The 21,994-nt window shown below is 40.3% G+C and overlaps 1 protein-coding gene across 1 annotated transcript in view; it reads right to left on the bottom strand.

The window, feature by feature from the left end:
- SPATA7 (spermatogenesis associated 7) overlaps window positions 1-14,114 on the bottom strand; it is a 39,147-nt gene extending 25,033 nt beyond the window's left edge. The window contains exons 1-4 of the mRNA XM_074149748.1: window positions 14,018-14,114; window positions 2,348-2,428; window positions 1,587-1,679; window positions 956-1,003 (exon numbers count right to left, since the gene is read on the bottom strand). Of these exons, the coding sequence (XP_074005849.1) occupies window positions 956-1,003; window positions 1,587-1,679; window positions 2,348-2,428; window positions 14,018-14,057 (262 nt within the window). The 5' untranslated portion in view covers window positions 14,058-14,114. The remainder of the gene's footprint in view (window positions 1-955; window positions 1,004-1,586; window positions 1,680-2,347; window positions 2,429-14,017) is intronic.
- Between the last annotated feature and the right edge of the window lie 7,880 nt (window positions 14,115-21,994).

Genomic DNA, 21,994 nt, shown 5'->3' with positions numbered 1-21,994 from the left:
CTGCACCTTTTGAAAGCAGGAAAAGGCAAGCCAACACACAGCATCTTTGATCCTGGTGCAGCTTACTGCTTAATTCAGTCTCAATCCATTATGCAGAAATACTGAAAAAGTTATAATGAAATTGAGTCTTTCTGCCACAAAGTATTCTGTTCTCAGAAGATCTATCTTTCCATCCTAAAAGAATACTTTAATTTTTTCCCGTACCTCAGCAGTTGTAACTAAATACTGAATTGGCGAAAAAAGAACTTCCTTTAATTGCATTAGTGAAAAAGACAGATAGATAAATGAAATATACCTTTGTTATTTTACCAAGCAGCTGCTATTTATCCCCTTTGACTAATACGCTTCATTTAATATTCTATAAATCAATTATTTGAAAGCTAGCACTACGAAGTAAGCCTACAGTACCCATATCTTTAAAAAGCATTAAGAAATGAGACAACTCCCAGAAAAAGTCACTGTGGTTTAATCCGGGCTGTGGGGATTTAATCCAGGCTGTGCTCTTTTAACTGCCTCTGTTTTCTGAGAAATGGAACGAGAAGTTTCAGTTCCGGTCCCCAGGTGCCCACACGCCCAAAATTCCTCTTGACCTTGTACTACAAAGCTCTCTTCAAGTTCAAGCTCACATTGTATCAGAAGAAAGGAGAGAGAAAACAGTGAAATTCTCCTTACGTGCTCCATTAACTGTGTGGATGAAAAGAATCCTAAGCAAAGTTAATTGTGATCTTAAGCACAACTAATCACTAGAACAGACTAGGTCCATCTCACTCACATTACGTTCACTGCGGATTCTTACAAACAGCTGGAGCAGTATATGAAAGCTGAAGAAACAAGGAGATACATGAATGCTTTATTGAGGGTTATATTCTATTGTTACTCTTCTATTACACTGGCTCTTTTATTTTGTTTAGTTTTACAGAAGCTTTTGCAGAATTAACGTATCACAAATACTTACGTTTGATGCTGGTCAACCTACTTTTGGGTACTGAACAGTCTACAGCTGCTGAAAAAGTAAATGTGAGTGATTCAGTATTTACTTAGTATTTGTGGTGGCTAGAAAAAAGTGATAAACCAGCATAGAATAAAGACTAATTTAATTAGTGCACATTAATTTTTCTCTATTTTAAAATATGCTAGTTACTGTGTATTTAAAGTATTAGATTTCTATTAATACAGTAAGAGAATTTTTAGGATAAAGATGTTAAAGTGAAATATATATTTGAAGGAAGAATCATCATTTAAATGAAAGCTGCTTACAAAAGGTTTCCATACACTTTGTGCTGATGGCATTTAACCGCACACCTGAGGATACTGAGTATGTTACATGGTAGAGAGATAACCATATATTTGTGAGGATGGACTCTGGCAGAACCCAAAGCCCCAGTGTATCACTTTTTAAAGCAGACATTAAATACAAAAGTATTATTAAGTAGCAGCCATACTTCCTTGCTGTCATCAGTCTGAACATGAAACAGGAAGAGAACTCTACTTCCTACAGTCCAATTCATTCCCTTGATATAAGCCTATTCTGAAAGAATGAGCTAAATCTGGGAGGAGAAAGTTCATTCATACATGCACAACCTTACCTTTGGCTGAAAGGATTTTGTTATAATGAAAAACCATGTGATCTCTGATCAGGTACTGGCTGGTTAGACTTCGGGAGGAATCAATGCAGAAAGCTGTTAAGATTAAAATACATTTAAACATTACAAAGGCAGGCACAAGAATGCTAAAATTTTGAACAATTGTTAACCGCAATTCAAAGCCACAAACTTTAAATTACCGTGTGCTTAACTTCTTTGCCCAATGGCAGGCATTTTTCTTTACCAGCCACTATCACATGACATCATCCTCTCTCCTTTGTTTTTTTTTTCCCCACTGGGCCATTAACTCAATCCACAGCTACAGAAGTGGCTGAAGTTGGACTATGAAAACATCAGCATGGAAATTGCCTGTTTCTCCTTTTCTATGCTCTTTTGAAAAGAGCGTCTGAGGTGGCAGCATGGCACAGAAACACATACCAGCTCACGTACTGACTGTAAGGAAGTATGTTTAACCTCAAGGGTTCTTTAAAGCAGTAACCATATCTATATTCCAGCTAATATAGATGTGACATCTCTCTATGTATTTGGCTATCTTGCTGTTTCTAGCTAGAAGTACAGGCAAGGCTAAACTCACTTCTCAGAAGTAGTTTCAGCAATGAACACTAAATCTAAGTACTTTTAAACTTCACCAACTGAGCTCAATGCAAAGGTTTTAATTATAAAAACATTTTAATCATAAAATAAATGAATTGACATAAAAGGAACCACGTCAACCTTCTGATGAAAGCACACGTGTTACTTACCGTTACTCTTAGTACTCAAGTGTCCTTTAAATGGACTTGCTGGACCACATCTGGGAATGCCAACAGCTGGGTATTCACTCACTTTAATAAAGCGTGAAACAAAACAAAACAAATGTTAGAAAAAAGAAAATGCATATTTTGACAGACAAGATAAAGCAGAGAATCCTCCTCCCCCCCGCCCCCCAGAATGACTGTAGTGGATCTTTTTCATAGAGGAAAATAATCGCATTTAAATGTTACACTATTACTGAAGTATAACAATATAGTTAAGTAACTTAATCTAAACACTAAGACAATATGTCTGTAATGCAACCTACAATTTAAAAATCTGCACCTGAATTAATTAAGAATCCACACCACTTTTAGCGTGTTTTATTTTATTTAGAAATTTTAACGGGCAATATTCCATCACTACAAATACTAGTGCACACAAAGCATTCCTTTAAGGTTTCCAAGACCCTGCTGAAAACGTAAAGCAAAACAAACAAGATTTCTTTAACGGAGTAAATACACCACTATTTAACATCAATTATAAAACCATGCAGCCAATTTCTACAAATTTATTATTACTATCAAGGTCCATATGGTCTTCTCATTCCCATCCTACTTCTCATCTGTCAATTCAAGAGCCTGTAATCTGCAATCTGCCACGTGTTTCCTAGCAATCAGAGGGACCGGAGCTCTGGGGCAGTAACTCTACTGGCCACCTCCAGCTTTCCGCCCTTCCACAGATGAAGAAGGGAGCTGGACCTGCCCAAGATGAGTGGGAATCTCTTCTCGGTGGCCTTCAGCTGAGTCAACAAAGGTTCACATGGTTACAAACTGACTGGGTGGTGCAAGAAGCTGTTCCACACGTGTTAAAAGCACCTTAATTCTACCTCTTGTGGCTTCTTACCTCCTGCATTCCCAGCACCTGGCTTTCCAGTTGTTTTTTTCCAATTTCCCACTGCGATATAATGACTATTACAGTACTACTGCAGTTACATACGTAACTACTACATTCTGTAGCTCTACTTTAAGTGCAACAGCATGTTGCACAAGATGGTTAACACGCTGCCTGACTATTAATTAGTAGAGACTGCAGCAAAACAAATCGTTCCTTTAATAATGTTTTAGTATCATTTCCCCGAAGGCCTCATAAAAAGACTGTATAGATTTCAAGTGACTAGGATTAATTTGGGAAGCAACAAAACGTGTCTCGAGAAAATAAAATTAAAATCACCAGCGTATTTGGAAATTTGCAGACTACTTTCTTAGGACCTTGTTGTGAAGTTACACTAAATCTGGATCAATCCCCACTCTTATGAAGGCCAACAAATATCAAGGCAATTTTGAATTAGTATGAGGATTTCATACTTAGAAAAGCCACCCTTTATACAGTATGGGCTTCTGTGGCTTTACAGTACTAGAGGGGGTGTCTACGATAATTGTGCTCCCACTACCCTTTGCTATCAAGTTCCCAGATCAGCTCTAGGAAGGAAAAAAAAAAAAAAAAGAAAATGCTACTGCAGATTTTTCAGCCCTAACCTGCAATTGTTTTATCTTTATGCTGTTTTCTTTAAAGCCAAAGGACAACATTCCTACTCATTTGTATCAATTTCAAATGGCTCATTTCAAATTTCCCTCGTGGTACAATTCTTCCTAATCTCTATTGTGATTTAAACATACATAGGGACAAACAATGCTAAATTATTTTTAAAATATTACAATTCCAAGCATAGAGCAAGAATTTATTAGATTTAGAATGACTGTCTCCATAATGGCTGCAAATCTTTGTCAATAATGGCTTTCTTTGCTGTTTAAGTATGTCTCTACCGTACGCTATTACACCCGAGTGGTATTCACAGTCCAGCTGGACACCCACCCTGACAGCCAGGACTTCCTGAAGTGACGATGTTCACATTTACCAAATGCAAGTCTTTGCGAGGACAATAATGTTAGGTTATAACACTTCAGTTGATGAAAGTTTGTCCTAATGACAAAAAACCCCCATGTATATGCCAGAAATCTAGATTATAGCAGACACCTGGGAATCAGAAGGGCTTCGTTCACAGTTGCTCAAAATAAGCTAAATATTCCAGTATTTTCTGTATTTCAGAGCTAGGTTATAATTCCAGGAGACACGTGATACTGATAGATAAACACTTACAAGATCATCTCTAACTCATTTTTATGTGACAGAATCATAGAAAGGTAAGCAGGGGCATCTTAAAAAAGCAGAGACATTGCTATAACTACAGTTGATTCTCTTCAGGTAACCTAAATGACTTTGTCCTGAGTTAAAGATGATCAGAGATGCTCAGAAACCTGTTGCTTTTACTGTCTTCAGCTGGAGGAGCGTCTGCTCAGTGCTACAGGAAAACCAGACGATTTTGAAATGTTCACTTGATTAGCATCACCAGCAGATGGCACACGGATAAACTCTATCGAGAAGCCTACCGTCTACTGGTTTTGTCTTTTACAGTTAATCTGTATCAGGCTTGGGGGAAGGAAAAATAAAAAGAAGGAAAAAAAAATAAAAAGCCATCTTTCCCTCTTCCCCCACCCAACCAGCATCATTATTTCATAGGCAAGAAAAACTGTCAGAAAGGGTCAGCAGGGAGAAATATTTCAGTCTTCTCTATTTCGATTATGGACAAGTGGATAGCACAGAAATTACTCCCAATCCACGCAGAAATCCCCAATTTGCAGAAGTCCCAAAGGCACTGGAAACACACCACCATTTGTCAAGAAGTCAGGGTCTTTGTGCCGGCGCTCGTGTCCCCTGCGCTGTGTTCCCAAACCTCAGTTCCACCGAGGAAAAGTTTCAAGTCCCCGATCCGACCAGCTGGATTTACAACCCAACTCCTGCTAATTCCAGGAGTTTATGCTGAACAGCTTTCTTTTTGATATCTAATTGGACTTTGGGGGCTCTATCTTGGCAAAATGTGCATTTTCTTATAGCTTCAATTAAAGAACAGAACAGTCTTTAACTTAAAAATATTTCCATAAACAGCAGAAGTTGTGATGAAGCCTCCCCACGGTGATTGCTCCCACGTTCTCCGACTCTCGTGCAAAATAATGGGACCGGGATATTTTTGTAGCTTGTTCATCAGTGAGGGCATCTGAGGCTCTCTCTCTGGGAACCACCCGTTTTCACAAACCATGAGGAAACTTTATCACAGAAAACAGGTCAAAGACAGTAACGTGGCTGAAATAATGCTTCACGCTATTGAAAACGGAAGAGGCAAAGAATAAGTAAAATGTTGTTTTTTTAGGATCCCAGGCTGTTTCACGTAGATGTTCCATCAAATATACCCTCCCTGTATCTTCAGTTTGAAACTCAAAACCGCTTTTTATAGTGTCAAATCTTTACAATGAAGGTTGGAAAGATTTGATACTCATGTCAGAGGAGAAACTGGAGGATTTGGTGTGTAGAGGATATCTGATGCATTTTACTGTTTCTAAAAAACAAATGAAGTAGAAAGTGTTAATGTTCACATGTTTCACAACTATAATTTCAGGTTGTTTACCGACTTGAACAGGTATTTGTTTAGATTCAGTCTGTGTTTTCATAGTGATTTGCACAATACCTAAGCCTTAGTTTCTGCTATGTGAAAAGCATTTTAAAGAAGGTGGAATTTTCAGCAAATTACATAGTAACCAAATATAAACCCAAGGAAAGGACCATAACTACAAAGCAGAGTAATTGGAGCACCTGGAGGGCTACAGGAGCGATGGAAGCTGCATTGGTTTAGGACTGTGAGCGGAGTAGTCTGTATTTTGGCTACTTTGTGTTTTTTTCACAACCATGCATGCAAGCGAGAATTCTTGCGGCGAAAAACTTTCTACCAATTTTGATGGTTCTTAAATAATAAATTATTTGTAAATAGGAACACTTGTCTGAACTGAACTTAGGAGAACTGATCCCAGAACTTGCAGTATTACAGCAGCTTTTGCAATAATTAGGTTTCCTAAGATGCACGCTTTCTACTTCTTACAATAAAAAAAACTGCCAGTCACAAATCGAATGTTTCTGTAAATATATTTCCAGAACTGGACTGGAAACTCTTTAAGATAATTTCCTTTTGTTTAAGAAATTATTTTCCGAGATTTAAACTTCTGAAACAGAGACATATAATGGACTCCTATCTTTGCTATACTATACCAGTAACTACGCGATCTAAACATACATTTCCTTACAGATGTAAGTGGACTTTCCACACTGACTATAAAACCAGGATTCTAACAGTGTGTGTTTTCCTAAAGTACAGAGAGAAAACAAATATTTCTAAAAATTAATTAGATCTTTTAGTTCCTTCTTACTGTTTCTGCTTGTTGTAAGCTTCCCCTGCAAGTGTGTGACACTACACAACAAAGAAAAGAAAAAATAAAAAAAAACCCCTTTCTCTGTAATTCTTTCCAGCTGGTATCTAAGGTAAGTAATAATTATATTATTCCAAAGAGATTTAGCAGATATTTTGTTTAAATTATCTTTTCATTTTCATTTAAAATGCATCCTATCTTTTTCTTACAGTCTTAAAAATTATGGAAATTGGTGGTTTCTATTTGTTACTTTGTTTCCTAGTTGTTAGTGGATATGGAGAATTCATGGAAATTATTTTTCTACAAAGCCATTTCAGATTTGGAACGTGAATGTGTACTGGAAAGAAGCCCAGTCTTTCATTACAATGTTCTCATAGGAAGGACTTTAAACACAAGTATCAGACGTACTATTTTTATAACAAACCTGCACTTCAGACATAGCAAATAAAAAATACTGAAAAAATTCAATCAGGCTACCCTTACCAACCAACACTTGTTACTTAAAAGATAATCCATAAGAAACACAGAGACCTTAGGTGGAATATTGGACATCGGCATCTAAATCAAGCACTACAAACCACAAAACCTCCATTTAACTGTTTAGACATGCACTAAAACTGTATTTTCCAAAAAGCAGCTCCTAGACCTCAGCTTGGGTGCAAAGAGCCCTCAGCCCCGCGTGGATGTAGACCTCAGGTCTCCCCAGCTGTCCCAGTGAAATATACTCATCACTCTGCCAAAGAACCAACCCTTTTGGGCACTGCTTTTTTGGTGGCTTCAGGACTCTTGCATTCCTAGCTCAACAGCAGCCTCCTCCCAGCTGGAAATGTAGGAAGCACCTGTCTCTAATAGACTAGAATTGCAGCACCTGCACGAGATGTGGAGATTTGATCTCCCCGAGGCTGATAAGGACACTCAACCCAAGGTGACAAATACTTTGCAAACACACTAGCCACTACACTGATTTCTAAAGGTTTGGTGGTGATGCCTCTTCCACTTTCCACGACCAGCTCCTTTCCTTCTTCCCAAATAGCTCAATGCTCTAAACCAAAACTAGCCAGTGAGACACCTTTGTCCAAGTAGGCAATTCAGGCAGCAACATGCAGAAGGTCCAAAATGACTTAGGAGTAGTGATGGGAACTCCTTCAAGTATCTAATCTAACACATCTAAAAAAGTTATATTTAAAGAACTGAAATATAGTCTCCTCTTTTTTGGTACTATGAGAATTTTAAAATCAAAGTATCCATTAACTCTTTATGCTACAGAAATTGTTGTGCATATGAATACAACACAGAAATACACAGAGTAAACACTGCTATCTTAAAGTACATTAAGAAATTAACCTGGTTACGACGATGCACGCTGGATTTAAACTTATTAAATAAGAAACTAATTTTTCTACTTTAACTATTTTTCTTTCATATTAGCATGATGATATACTTAAAAAAAAAAATAAAAATAACAGGTTGTTCTTAGTAGTACCACTACTAAAGCTTGCTTTCCCTACTGATGTGGCTTACATCTTCCTACCATAACCCCTAAACTCCTTTCAATTTCCCCAACTTGCTGCCTTTTCCTTACCTGCAGTCATTCCCCGCCTCACTCTAATATCCCCAGCTATGGCTGAGGATACGCTGCCAGTGTTATAACTGGTCATCTACTTTAAGCTTCTCCGGTCGCTTAACCTTGGCTGACTAGTTATTATCCTCTAGTTGCGTATCTGAGAATGAATGCAGAACAGAATTACTTTCTCAAAAAAAAAAAAAAAGCATGTTAATTTGTTGGGTTTTCTCCTACCCACCCACTGAGACTCCTACCTCTTGCTCACAAATGGGTGAAGTTGGCTAATAAATGCAGAACTGGAAGGAGGGACAGGCCAGCAGAGAGCAGTCACCCACCCACAGATTCCTTCTTTAGGAGAATGGGTTAAAACATGGCAAGTCTCCACTGCTTTTCTGCAGCACCGATGCAATCACAAGAGACCTTCAAACATGCCTTTAGATTTAGCTGGTCACTGATTGCAGATAGTATTCCATTTCATTTGAAAGTTACAGTGGGGCAAAACTGAGTGCTTCATAATCACATCTGTAATTTTTGCCTGTTCATAGAAGCAAAACAGAAGCCTCTTGTACCCATCTCTGTTTCAGTGACAATAAAACTCCTATAAATTCTGAGAGTATAAAATCTTAGATGTGAAGCCGGCTTTAATAGATTCACACTTAAGACTTCTTAAGAAATGGCAGAATCCACCAGAGGAAAAAAATACAGTCATCATTTTCTAAGTCTTCTGAAGCAAAACTTGATGAACAAAGCCCGAAGAAGCTATAATACCCCAATTTTGAATTGAAGTCTCAAATGTTCCATCTGAATTTTGCATGGGATCATTTGTGTCAGAGGCAAAAATACGATGAAAGTGATAAAACTGATCGTTCCCTGACATGCACCATACATAATCTTCTAAGCCACTAATTAGATGGGCACTATTTATACACTTACTGTGCTGGATTACACAAAAGCTCTTCTTTACACCTACTCCTAATGCCTAAGAGTTAGGTCTCTCAGTCCTTTACAACTAATAATCTAACAGTATTCTGCATAAATTAAAACCAAAATTATATTTCAGTTTCAAGAGTCAAACCATCCCCTGATAAATTTAAGAGTTAGCAGTGGCGCCAGCAGTTTCCTATTTTCTAGAAGGGTGTGGGAGGGATGGTGTTCCAGAAGTGACTGTGTGCTATTTTTGAGTGATATGTGTAAAACTATCAATACTCGTATCACGGTTTAGAAACTTCTGGCTTGAAAGGTTACTGACCTGACTTCACCAGACAGTTGTGCCTGTGTAAGGCAGCACAGAGTAATCCAGGAGCGTACGCTACCATGTGCTGTAACAAGTCTCCCATGGGAATGGTGCTAGAACACTAGCTCAACAGGCACGTCCTACACGACAAACGTATGGGCTGGCTTCTACTGCTGCAAGAAACTCAACGTTATGTCATCCCACGAACATGCGTTTTGAAGGTGTATCAATACCTAGCGTCAAACCAACCAACAGATAAAATATAAACGCACTGTATTTAGATTCTTCTGTACGTATTGAAAAAAATCTCTTTTGTTAGTATAATCTGTGCATACAAGGAAGCCTTCCCTCCCCCCCCGGCTTTAGCATTATTAACTTCCACCCTGTCACATTTCTGACTGAAAATACATTAGCAAAACTCCAATGCACAGCCAGCCTCACCCAGAATGGCGAGCAGAGAAACCTCGATCCATGTGCTGCAGAGAAAGTTGCAGGGTATAATCAGGAGTAAAACAGCTAGTAGGGTTAATGATTTGAATCCTGTTTACTTTAGCACATGTTTCACTTGAAGCATGTAAGAAATCTTCAACGAAATGGGACCAATCAGGTACTGAAGTCCCATTGCAAATTTAAATTATTTGCTGAACGGAGATAGGATTAGTCACGTTAAGTGACTAAAACCCACTTAACAGGCTATTTGACTAATGGTCAAATCAAGGACAGGTTTAAGTGATTTGCTGAGCCGAGGTTTTAATTTGGTAAAAGTTAAGGATGGTGATTAACATTTCCCAATTTCAGTTAAAATCATAGAATGGTTTGGGTTGGAAGGGACCTTAAATATCACCTTGTTCCAACCCCCCTGCCATGGGCTGGGACACTTTCCACTAGATCAGGTTACTCAAAGCACATCCAGCCTGGTCTTGAACACCTCCAGGGATGGGGCATCCACAGCTTCTCTGGGCAACCTGTTCCAATGTCTCACCACCCTCACAGTAAAGAATTTCTTCCCAATATCTAATCTGAATCTCCCCTCTTTCAGTTTAAAACCGTTACCTCTCATCCTATCGCTCCACTCCCTGATAAAGAGTCCCTCCCCATCTTTTCTGTAGGCCCCCTTTAGGTACTGAAAGGAGCTATAAGGTCTCTCTGGAGCCTCCTCCAGGCTGAACAACCCCAACTCTCCTGTTACCTACCAATGCTGTAACTCTGTTGTAGAAAGCTACCAAATTTATCAGGCATGACTTGCCCTTGGTGAAACCATGTAGGCTGTCACCAATCACCTCATTATTTTCCATATGCCTTAGCAGAGATTCCAGGAGGACCTGCTCCATGACCTTGCTGGGCAAAGAGGCGAGACTGACCGGTCTGTAGTTCCCCAGGTCTTCCTTTTTCCCCCTTTTTGAAATGGGAGTTATGTTTCTGCTTTTCCAGTCAGTGGGAACTTCACTGGACTGCCATGACTTTTCAAATATAACAGAAAGCATCTTATCAACTTCATCCACCAGTTCCCTCAGGAACACCCAGATGGATTTCATGAGGTCCCATGGACTTGTGTACCTTCAGGTTCCTTAAGTGGTCTCAAACCTGATCTTCTCCTATAGTGGGCAGTTCTTCATTCTCACAGCCCCTGGTTTTGCCTTCTGTGACTTGGGTGGTGTGGTTAGAGCCCTGGCCAGTGAAGACCGAGGTGAAAGAGTCATTCAGTACCTCGGTCTTCTCCATACCCTGGGTGACCAGGTCTCCTGTTTCCTTCCAGAGAGGGCCCACATCTTCCTTAGTCTTTTTCCCTTGTACTATTATGTTTCGAATAGAACTTCTAAATGCCCTTCCTTCTTTCAAGACACAAATAAGTTCTTTTTCAGCTTCCCTGCTGGTCAAAGGCAACTTCAGCTTCCGAAAAATCGATTCAGTATTACCAAACAAATGTTTGAGTTTTAAAAGCTGTTTATTCAAGTGGCAAATGAAGAAATACAAAGGAAAAAAAAAAAAGGCAGTTCAGAAGTCACAGATGTGCGTTCACACCCTTCCACTTCCAGTCACATCAGTGCAAGGATTTCCCACAATGCAGGAAAAATCTAAATAAGATGGTGTTGTCTGTAAATATGTGAAGTATTTTAATTTTGTTTTAGAATCTTTGAAGCCTTTGAATCTTAAAGCTAACATCAGCCTCCATGCAGCAACAATGATGACTTCCCCACTGTTGTAAGATAAAAGTGACACAAATGTGTGTCACTGATTAATATGCATATGATTTCACTGCTGTTCAGGCATGTGCCACTCACTGGCTGTGGGAATTACACAGCTCAATGCAGTAAGACTGGATCTAACAACAAAGTTGGTTTAGAATTACAGTATTGAGATTATTTGAGGTCATACTATAAATCTGTGACTGTATTAACTGACTCCTGAAATTACTACAGTAAATAACTTGAAGGTTTATACCTGGAATCAGGGTAAAACATAAAGGATTAATTCTTCAATATTTTTTATGGGGGAAAATCACAGCCTTATTTGAACTTCAAAAATACCTACATGCAAATCCTATATACCCCAATATATTTTTAAAAAATAAAATTTTCTTTTTCTATTCTCACTAGACAAAACAGAAACCCTGACACAAAACAAGTACAAAATTTTACTTCTTTCTTTACAATGACAAGGCCAGGTCTGAACAAGAAACTTTGTACAGAGTACACTAGGACATGAGACAGGGTATCCCACCTCTTCTGTATTAATGCTCTGGAGAGACAGCGCATGGATACAAGTGTCATATAGAGAAACCACAAATAGGATGCATTGTGCCTCTTTCATAAAGTGTCTGCAAGCAATCCAATGGCTGTCCTGCCAAGTTTCCTCAGACACACAGACTTCTAGGTTAGCTCACCGTAAGGAATTAGTACCTCTGCCTGTGCTAATCCCTGTTGTCCGTAAGGATTCTTCCTGTGTGTCTGTGAAACTAGACACAGGGCTGTCCATTCACATGCTACTGACTCTATGATAACCTCCTATGCAGACAAAAAATAGCTTCCCATGTAAACAGACACATTAATTCTTTCCTACCTTTGAACCAATTTTATTTTTGAACAGAAGTCATTCACACAAAGCTTGCTGCAACCTGAATGGAATTTAGGTCTTGCATCCTATTTATTCTCCTTTTATGGTCAACAGACAATCATCATGTGTATTCTGATTGTATATAAAAATATTTTAAGAATCAAGAATAAGAATAGTCAGAAAAAGGATAAATTTTTACTAAAATTGCCTTCACACTACATAGGAGAGCATAAAAATTGGATGCACAAGACACTAGTTTTTGCTCTGAATTTCATATCCCCATGTAGTATTAGAATTCATGTTCAAACTCTACTTTGATATCAGACATCTTCTGGAGTGACATCCGTCACTGTCTCCAAAGACTGGAACCGACACCGAGATACAACATGAAAGCATAACATTATCTCAGAGGATCTGACCTGATGCAGTTATGTAGGATTTTGACATTACAGCATAGCACTGAATAATTCTTACCATTATTTAATATTATGCATGTAAACCAGTTCAGATCTAAAAATATTTTAGGTATTTTCCACGAGCCGGAGTTGGCTCGTGCAAGCATTTTTGCATGTTTATGCCTGGTTTTTGTCATGAATGACAAATGCCCCTCCGATTATTCACAGGAACAGAGCACAAGAGCAGCCCACGGCTGGTTAAATCTGGGTAAGGAACCACTTCATGAGGGCTTCAAAGCTTTGGAGTCTTTTTATTTTTCAACTACGCTTGCATTAAAATCCCACCAAACCAAAAAACTTGGATCTACACCCAAACGCCACGCAAGTGGTGTTCTACACACAGGGAAAAATCCATGATAATCCACGAATACCAGCTTTGGAGAAGAAAAAGGTTGGCTCCAAACGGCACAGAAATTTAGGCCTCAAAAAGCGGCTGATTCGGGCAGCCTGAAAACATCCACCACAGCACCACTAAATGCCGTTAAAAATACATACGCACGCTCGGGACGGTGGCTGTGAGCTGCACAATTTAAGGCCGCGTTTCTGGGAGGACTGTAAGCTTTGGGGGGTTTTATGTGTGACCTTTCACACCCCCAGCCGCCCAGCCTTGGCCACCGAGGCCGAGCGCCTGCTCTCGGCTGCGTCCACCGCCCCACAGGTGCCACCGCAGCGCTGCCCCACAGCCCGGCCCCGGGCCCAGCTCCCCACGCGTGACAGAACGGCAGCCGAGCGTGAGAGGAGGCAGCCCCAACCTCCCCTCAGCGCCGGCGGCAAGAGCCACCCAGCCCCGGGGCAGGCTCTGTGCCCGGCTCCGTGCCCGGCCCCCCGCACAGCGGCGCCGCCATACCCGCCATCACACGCCGGCGGTGAAAGGGGAAGTACCGCCCGCCCCCAGCCCCGGGCGGGAGACGGGGAGAGGGGCCCCGCCCGGTAGCCCCACGCCCGGCAGGGAAGGGGGAGGCCGAGCGGCAGCGCGCCCCGCCGGCAGGCAGCCCCCGGCCCCGCCGCCTTCCGCGCTCCCCTGCTCGGCCGCGGAGCCGCCACCGAGCCCCCCGCACCTTGGCTCCGCCTGCTGCCGCTCTCCATCCTCAGCCCCATGCTCCCGACCGCGCCCGGAGGGGCGGCGCAGGCCGGCGCTCGGCTCGGCGGCAACCCCGGCTCGGCGGCGGCTGCGGGCGGGCGGGGCGGGGCGCGGCGCTGGGCCTGGCCCGCCGCGGCCTGGCCCGGCCGCCTCCGGCGTTGCCATGGCTACGGGAGCGCGGCGGCGGGCGGGGAGGCCTGCGCCCCGCGGCCTGCGGGCCTCGCCGTGAGGGGTGCCAGATCTCGCAGCCCCCGCGATGGCAGGGGCACAGGCCGCTGAGGTGCCCCCTCACCCCTCGGGCTCGACCCCAAGATGTCTCTTCAAGCCTTGCGTCGCAGCCAGGTGAAAGTTTCACCCCGTCAGTGAAAGGTGCCCTCATTATTTAAGACTTTTTCTTGTAACTTGACAGGAAGTTGAAGGGTAATGGATGCCAGGGAGCGATTTAAGGCAAATTGCTCATATTTCAGAGGAGCAAATGATAAATCGAGCGCCTAAAGCATTCCCAGCGCATTAGGCTGAAGAAATTAATTCTCAGTATCTTTCAAAATAAGCAGCACCTTAGAAATGAGCCACAAAAGTAAACTTCTAAAAAGCAGCGTTTGATCCCATCCCTGATGAGTGGATTCGTGCGGACGTGTTGGATTTTACCTTCTCGAAGAAGTGATAGGCTCGTATTTACTTTTTGTCAGGCAGGTTGCTATTTTCCTTAAGGTGAAATCTCTGAGGATTTTTGCAAGAAACCCCTTTGCATGAAGCTTTTTTCTCACTGATCATGCAGTACTGCAGTCACCTCCATAGCCAGACACCTCAAAAAAGACTACGTGTCACCCCAGCTGGAGGGACATTCCTCTTCACCATCTAGAAATTATTATTAATGATAGGCTAATTAGAGTTTTTAATGTGATTTGCTAAACTTCCTTACATGCTGGGAAAAGTAGTTCAAAATCATAGCAAAATCAAAGGGATGGTATTTAAAAACAATTTTTCTTTCTTATTTCTGCCTAGTTCAAAGCTTCCAGTAAGTCACACAAACATTCATGCTGGATGAAGCCTGTAGTTTATCTACCCCAGTACTTTGTGTACACTCTACCAAACACTTCAGAAAACTTTTTAGTAGTTGACTGTTGAATCTTAGCCCCTTGTAGTTTTAGATATTCCCATTAGCTATATGAAGTACTTGCTGGATATTAGTTCTTGTGCTCCACCTTGTAGCGATCATTTTGGCAATGTAATTCTGTTTTCTGTAAAATCATCTGTAAATATAGTTGGCGTTAAATTTGTCTGGGCAAGGTCAGGAGCAGGAATATGTGCCTTGGAAACCTGTCGGTCCTCAGTCCTCTGGTGGTCCTCTGTCTTTCTGACTGCATTTTTTTATAAGCATCTATTCCCATGGCATTTCAACTACCATCAACCATGATGCCACAAATACCTTTTTGTCAAAACAAAGTAATTTGATAGCATTTTGTCATTTTCTCTTATGTCTCTTGGATATGAGGGCAATGTCATGGAGAGTATCTGTTCTCCCGACTCCTCCACATAGAACCGATGAATGTGGAAAGCTCCAGATCTAACAATTTTTGTTGTTTGGGGTTTTTTTTGTGTGTCTTTTTTTTTTTTTTCTAAAGTAGGTATTTGATTGCATGCGAAATTAGAGATTTGGAGAAAGACGTTCAAGAAATTAGTTACCATAGTTCTTGTGTTTCCGGGTCCCTGGTTTAGACTTCCTTGATATAATCCAAGTAGTTAAATCCATAGATTGTAAAGGTAGAGATTGTCTTAAAATGGTTTCCATTTCAGATACCTGAAAATATTAGAAAGAGTATAAGTGCATGACATTCTCACTTCTACGTGGCATTCTGTTAGCTGTAATGCTCTATATTGGCTGCAGAGATCATGCTACAGAAAACACTTCTCCCTGTTTTCTTGTCTTTTTTTTTTTTTTTTTTTAAAGAGCTGCTCATAGTAATATTTTTATACTTTTGAAATAATTTTTTTTTGTTTCGTTGTCGGAATTCTGAATTCCAGGTTCCCGAATTCTCAGTGTGCAGTACCCAACATGCAGTAAGCAGGCTGTTCTGTCCGACCCACATAGTCTCCTCCCTATTGTTCCTATACTTTTTTCCACCATGTAGATAATTAAAACACCCAAATGTAAGTGAGCATTTTTAGAAACATATCACAACTATTTCCCTGGTTTCTAGGCAACGCTGAGGGAATGTAGTGATTTCCACTAGTTTTCTCTCAACCAGCAGCCGCGGCATCCTAGAGATGTCCTGAAATTTTTGACCTCCTATGGCAACGCATACCAAAGCTTGTGTATTTCTAATTGGCTTGACTTATGGTACCTTGGCCTTTGGCTCCCTTTGGTCTGTGAGAGTATATATATTTTAAGTGTAATTAAAAAGTAACCCAGATGCACAGTGATGCACTAATACAGTAAGTCCTGTAACATGTACTAAATAAAAGTAAGCCTTAACAGAAATTGAATCAGTCCTGGACTTTGATCCATCCCAATGAATAACACAGATCGCTGCAGAGAGTCTACCATTGTCAAAGAAGCAATAATATGACAAAACCTGTAAAATTTGTCCTTTCTCAATCTGCAAAGAGGAAACACGGCACTGAATGCTGTTGTCTGTCTTTTTCAGTAGGGCATTTTCCCCTTTTCCTTGGAACACGTTACAACAGAACATGTTTTTAAAATGCACCTACACTGGGTGGGAATGAAAGCAGCAGGAATATATCACAAGAGACCTGTTTGCAAGTGTAGGTGGGCATCTGTCCCTACCCTGACACAGACCTGCTGAACTATCGTCCTCTGTCTGCTCCCTCTGCCCTGTGTATTGTCCAAAATAGACACCTACCTGCTGTGGAAATGTACAGTTAATAGTATCCAGCAACAAAACAGCATTTTTAAGACCAGAGTAGTGTTTATTTTTGTGGGAGAAACAAAGTCGTTAGAGAAAAAGATTTAAAAGAAAAGAAATACCCCATACAGCGCCTGCTTTCTTTTGCACACAGCCCAGAGACAGGACGAGTTTTCTCCGAAAAAGACTGCCTTTCCGGCAGGACCTCAAGCAGTTACCTGCTCACTTGGGACAGAGATCTGTTCATAATGTCAGAACTCTGCATTTGTGGGATTTGGCTTTCTTGGAAAAAAAATAGTTTGTATATACACTGGAAAATTCAGGTCTGCAGTTTTTTGGAGAGTCTTTACTTATTTCAAGCCATTGGTTTTCTTTCGTGCTTGCTTTTCCTTACAGCTGTATCTATCAAAGTAAGCCTACATATGCAGGTAGGAACCATCCCAACAGCCAGATCTACACACCATATTCGCAGAGTATTCTATAAAAGCGCTGAATTCGTCACTCTGTGTACTTTATGATGAAATAAATCTCCTGGGTTTACTTGAATTTTTATTTGGCGTCAGTGCCCTTTCTCAGTTTGGGTTTGTCCCCCACCCATGGCTTGGGGTGTCCGCGTTCCAGGCCCCTCACTGCTGCCTGCACCAGGCTGCCTCTGGATTGCAGCAATCCCCAGCCAGAACATTCAGACCATTAATCTTGCAATCCATTCCTCTACAACTATCTGGAATGAAAAATGTTTCCCTGAAAGATCAGAGGAGGCAGGGCTTTCTAAATGCATTTAAACAGCCTGTCTGAACAGGTTTTTTTGCTACCTACTTAGGAAATTCTTCTGTTGAACAATTGGAGTAGCTCTCACGCAGCTGGTGTGAGGGAAAACAAGAAAAGACTTAATAAGTAGTGAAATAGGGGTTTTTTTTTAAGCATACTTTCCCAGGAGGAATGACAAGTTCTTTTCTGCCTCATGTTTGCTGCATGTTCTTTGGTCATAATGGTTCTTTGAGTTATTTAAAATCATGTAGAGTCTTGAAATATCACCGAAACTTTCTAGATAATAGAAAGTTATGTGTACTGGCAGGACTGGAGACTCCCTTTCTTCATGGCAATGCATTTAGTTGGTTTGTTTTTGTCTGTGTGGCAGTAGTAGTCAGAGATTTTCGTAAAGCTAGGGCACCAGTGGGAGACATGATGCAAAAACAATTCAGAGGAGATGGTCCATGTCTTAAAAACTGCAGGTTCTAATACCGTGTAATTTAGAATGCAATAAGGGAGATAACTTAAAGTAAGAGGGAATGCGATGAGGAAGATGAGGGGAACTACAGCAATATATAATGACTTATCGTTCCTATGAGCCCAGTGTTACAACACCATACTATTTATCAGCTTAGAAGAAAATATCTCCCCCGTAGGATGAATAACTACTTCCAAAACCCCTTCAGGAAGCTGCTGTGCAGACGTACTCTGTACAACTATTTTTTCTCTTCAGATCTATGCAGTCTTAGAATGCATCTATCTCCGTGATACAAGAGTATTTTTAAATGTGGCAAGGAAGAAACCTCTATAAATTGTATAAGATATTATTCTGAACTGTAATGTAAAACCTAGTAGCTGGGCTGACTCAAGATCTGCTTATATTTGTTTTTACACTGTGTCATTTTCTGTCTATCTACCGTTCCCATGGAAGTCTGCAGAAAGGAGGCTTGTATTGTGAAAAACTGTCTTTTATTAGGGCTGACTGGTGAGGGCTGTTTTGTTGTCGTTACTTTACCTGAACTGTTTGGTGTTAAAGAGTGAAGACTGCAGTAACTAACAGAGTAATTGGAATTTTAAAGGGAAAAAACTATGTAAATGTCATAACTCAGTTGTCTAGACCATAAGAAATACTTTATTAACGAAGCTGGTGAAGGGTCTAGAGCACAAGTCTTATGAGAAGCAGCTGAGAGAACTGGGGTTCTTTAGCATGGAGAAAAGAAGGCTGAGCTTATTGCTCTCTACAACTACCTGAAAGGAGGGTGTAGAAAGGTGTGGGTCGGTTTTTTTCCCCAGGTAATAAGTTATAGGACAAGAGGAAATGGCCTTAAGTTGTGCCAGGGAAGGTTTAGATTGGATATTAGGAAAAATTTCTTCACCAAAAGGGTTGTCAAGCATTGGAACAGGCTGCCCAGGGAAGTGGTCGGGTCACCTTCCCTGGAAGTATTTAAAAGACATGTAGATGTAGTGCTGAGGGGCATGGGTTAGTGGTGGGCTTGGCAGTGTGAGGTTAATTGTTGGACTTGATGATCTCTAAGGTCTTTTCCAACCTAAATGATTCCATGATTCTGTTGTGCCACATGGAAATGATTCCTCATAGGAATTAATGACAAACAGGATGAAAACATACTTTTAATATTTCAATTAACATCAGAAGATTAGGACTCAGATTAGACATATATAAGTGATGCGACTCCATTAAATCCAGTGAAGCTATTCCTGCTTAGGCTGAGATGGATCGTCTGTGTCCACCCAGGCCATGGCGGGCAGACAGAAGAACGTCAGTGTGGCATTTTGTGCAGCCCATCCACCTTCTCCAGAGCTACTGCCACGTGCTCACGCTTGCCTTGACGCGCGTTAATCCATGCACATGCTTGAACAAGTGGGATCCTATGTGCTGAAGAGAGTTCCTTCAGCTTTGCCAAAGTTAAGAGGAGAAATTCATGAGGGCAGCTTTAAAATTGCCTACAAAAGGCAATGCAGAGATATTCTGATTTTCCACTTTGGTACATTTTTAGTACCTGCGTGAATGTGAAATACAGTTTTAATAGAAATAGGCTGAAATGCCCATCTGGAAGAGTTTGGGGGTTTTATTTTGGTTTTAAAAGGTACTGTAATGACATTGCCTCTGTGCTTATGCATACTGGAAGATGAGGAAAACAGACAGGAAATCTCTTGCATGCTGTGTTTCACAAGTAGTAGCAATTTTGGTCATGTTAACCACTTGTAACTATGTGTGAAAGAAAGCAGTGGGCAAGAAAATGACGGGAATCAAAATGGAGGGTGTGAAGTTTAACTGCTGCAAATAAATCCTCTAAAGACTAATTTTTCTGTGGAATAATTAATAGTAAAAAAAAATCCTAGAAAAAAATTACCATAAGTACTTTATTTACGTGGTCTAGGGCTTCTCTTCAGCTAAAAGTTATATTCCAAGGAAAGCATCTGCTGCTTACTAAATTTGTATGTTGATAGTGATATCATAAGTCTTCAGGAATATTCATGTTCAGATTTACACAGAACCTGAATTTTATTGTCTTAAAATCTGGTATAGAATCTTTTCTTTTTTCCTGGCCATAACCACGTTACATGCATCAGAAAGAAAGGGATTTCAGTTTGATGGAAGTTTCACAGGCTCAAGAGTCAGGATGCTCAGGATCTGTTTATAGCTTTGTCAGTGACTCGTGTGACCTTGCGTACACCAATTCAGGTGCCTGAGTGGGCTGCAGTCTAAATCACCTTAATGTGATTCATAGTTGGTAGTAAAAACGGAAACACTTAGAATTAGTGCAGTTGTCTGCATTTTTGGGATGAGTCTTTTTGCGCTGTGCTTAGAAATTACATCTATCCTTGAATAATAAGTTGAATAATAAATATAAAAACTGTAGATTACATCATATGGATAAGACCTGAACATAGAATAATATTTATGCCTTCTCTAATGTCACAGAAGCCAGGAGAGCCAATGATTTTTAATATTAAACATGAATATATGTGGTTTTAAGAGGGTAGTGTTATGAAGTATAGCAATTCAGCAATTTACTCTGAGTAAGCAAATCAGATACAGAATGTAGAAATAAAGGAAAATAGGACTAGGATAGGAAGAAATCTTATATGCTATACTGGTTTCTTTAATGACAGGCAAATCATATAAATCTCTTCCATAAGCTGTTCAATCTCTGTCTTAAAAAAATTATGCTTTTATTCTTGCAGCAGTCTTTAAAAATGTGCTCAAAAATTCAGTTCCATAGATTAGTAGAAACCTCTAACTTAGTGATCAGTGTATACTCAGTTAATGTTGTACCATTATTAGTTTCATGCTCTTCTATTCACTTTTCTGAAGTTAGGATTCCCATTCCCCCAAGTCATGTTTTTCTTTATCTCTTCTCGTAAGATCTGTGCTAGAAACATTTATCTGATTCATAGGAATTTTGTTTTCCAAGACTTCCTATGTTCAGTTAATATTCCCATGTTTTTTCCTCCTGTGTCATAATCTACTCTCCATAATAACAATAACTCTTTGTCCTCCAATGCATGCCTTCCCACTTGGTGCTACTAATACTAATTGTGTTTGAATTTTTACCACACAAATTTTCAGTATTAATAAATACTTCCCAAATTATAAGCTGTTCTTTCTCAGTATTGGTGATACCTTCCAACTTCTGTCATTCCCACATCCTATACATTAAAAATATGCACAATTAGCTATTTTACAAAATGTACTGTGAAAATATCAAAAGTCTTCCAAGATTTGTCTTCCAGAATCATCACCAGTAACCTCTCTCCAACCCTTGTAATTTATCTGTCAAGAAAAGCTCTTTTGTCTCCCTTCTAGCTAAGTGCGTGTCGCAGTTTGGGCTGGGTGTTGGCCAATGGCAAGACGACAGATGTTCACTACCTGGATTGTTTTTCTCCTTTCTAGATTACAAATACTATATTCACAATTTTCCAGTTATTTGGTATCACCGTGGTAGCTCGGTTATTGCTAGTCATCTTTCTCTCCTCCACACGTTTTTTTTTTTTTTTTTCTTTTTTGTTTTTTTTTTTTTTTCAGTTTCCTTGGAACTATGGAATGATTTCTGGAGAAACTTCATTGTGTTGTGAAATTTCATAAGCTCACTCTGTCTGATAGATAAGGACCCCTGCTGTCATCTTCATCTGTAAAGGGCTGAGACACCTGACAGCCGTAAGGCAACACACACTTCAGTATGTACCCACTAAATTATACATCAATACCATGTGTTAGAAAATATTAGCAGATTCTTTCCACCTCAGCAGAAGTTATGGGGAAGGAGTTTCTATTCACTTTACTGGAGGTGTAGTGATTTGATTCTCAGTGGTGT

The sequence above is a fragment of the Numenius arquata genome, chromosome 6, assembly GCF_964106895.1.
Source record: "Numenius arquata chromosome 6, bNumArq3.hap1.1, whole genome shotgun sequence".
Taxonomy (NCBI): Eukaryota; Metazoa; Chordata; class Aves; order Charadriiformes; family Scolopacidae; genus Numenius; species Numenius arquata.
The sequence above is the reverse complement of the archived record's forward strand: the minus strand, read 5'-3'. Positions and strand labels throughout refer to the sequence as shown.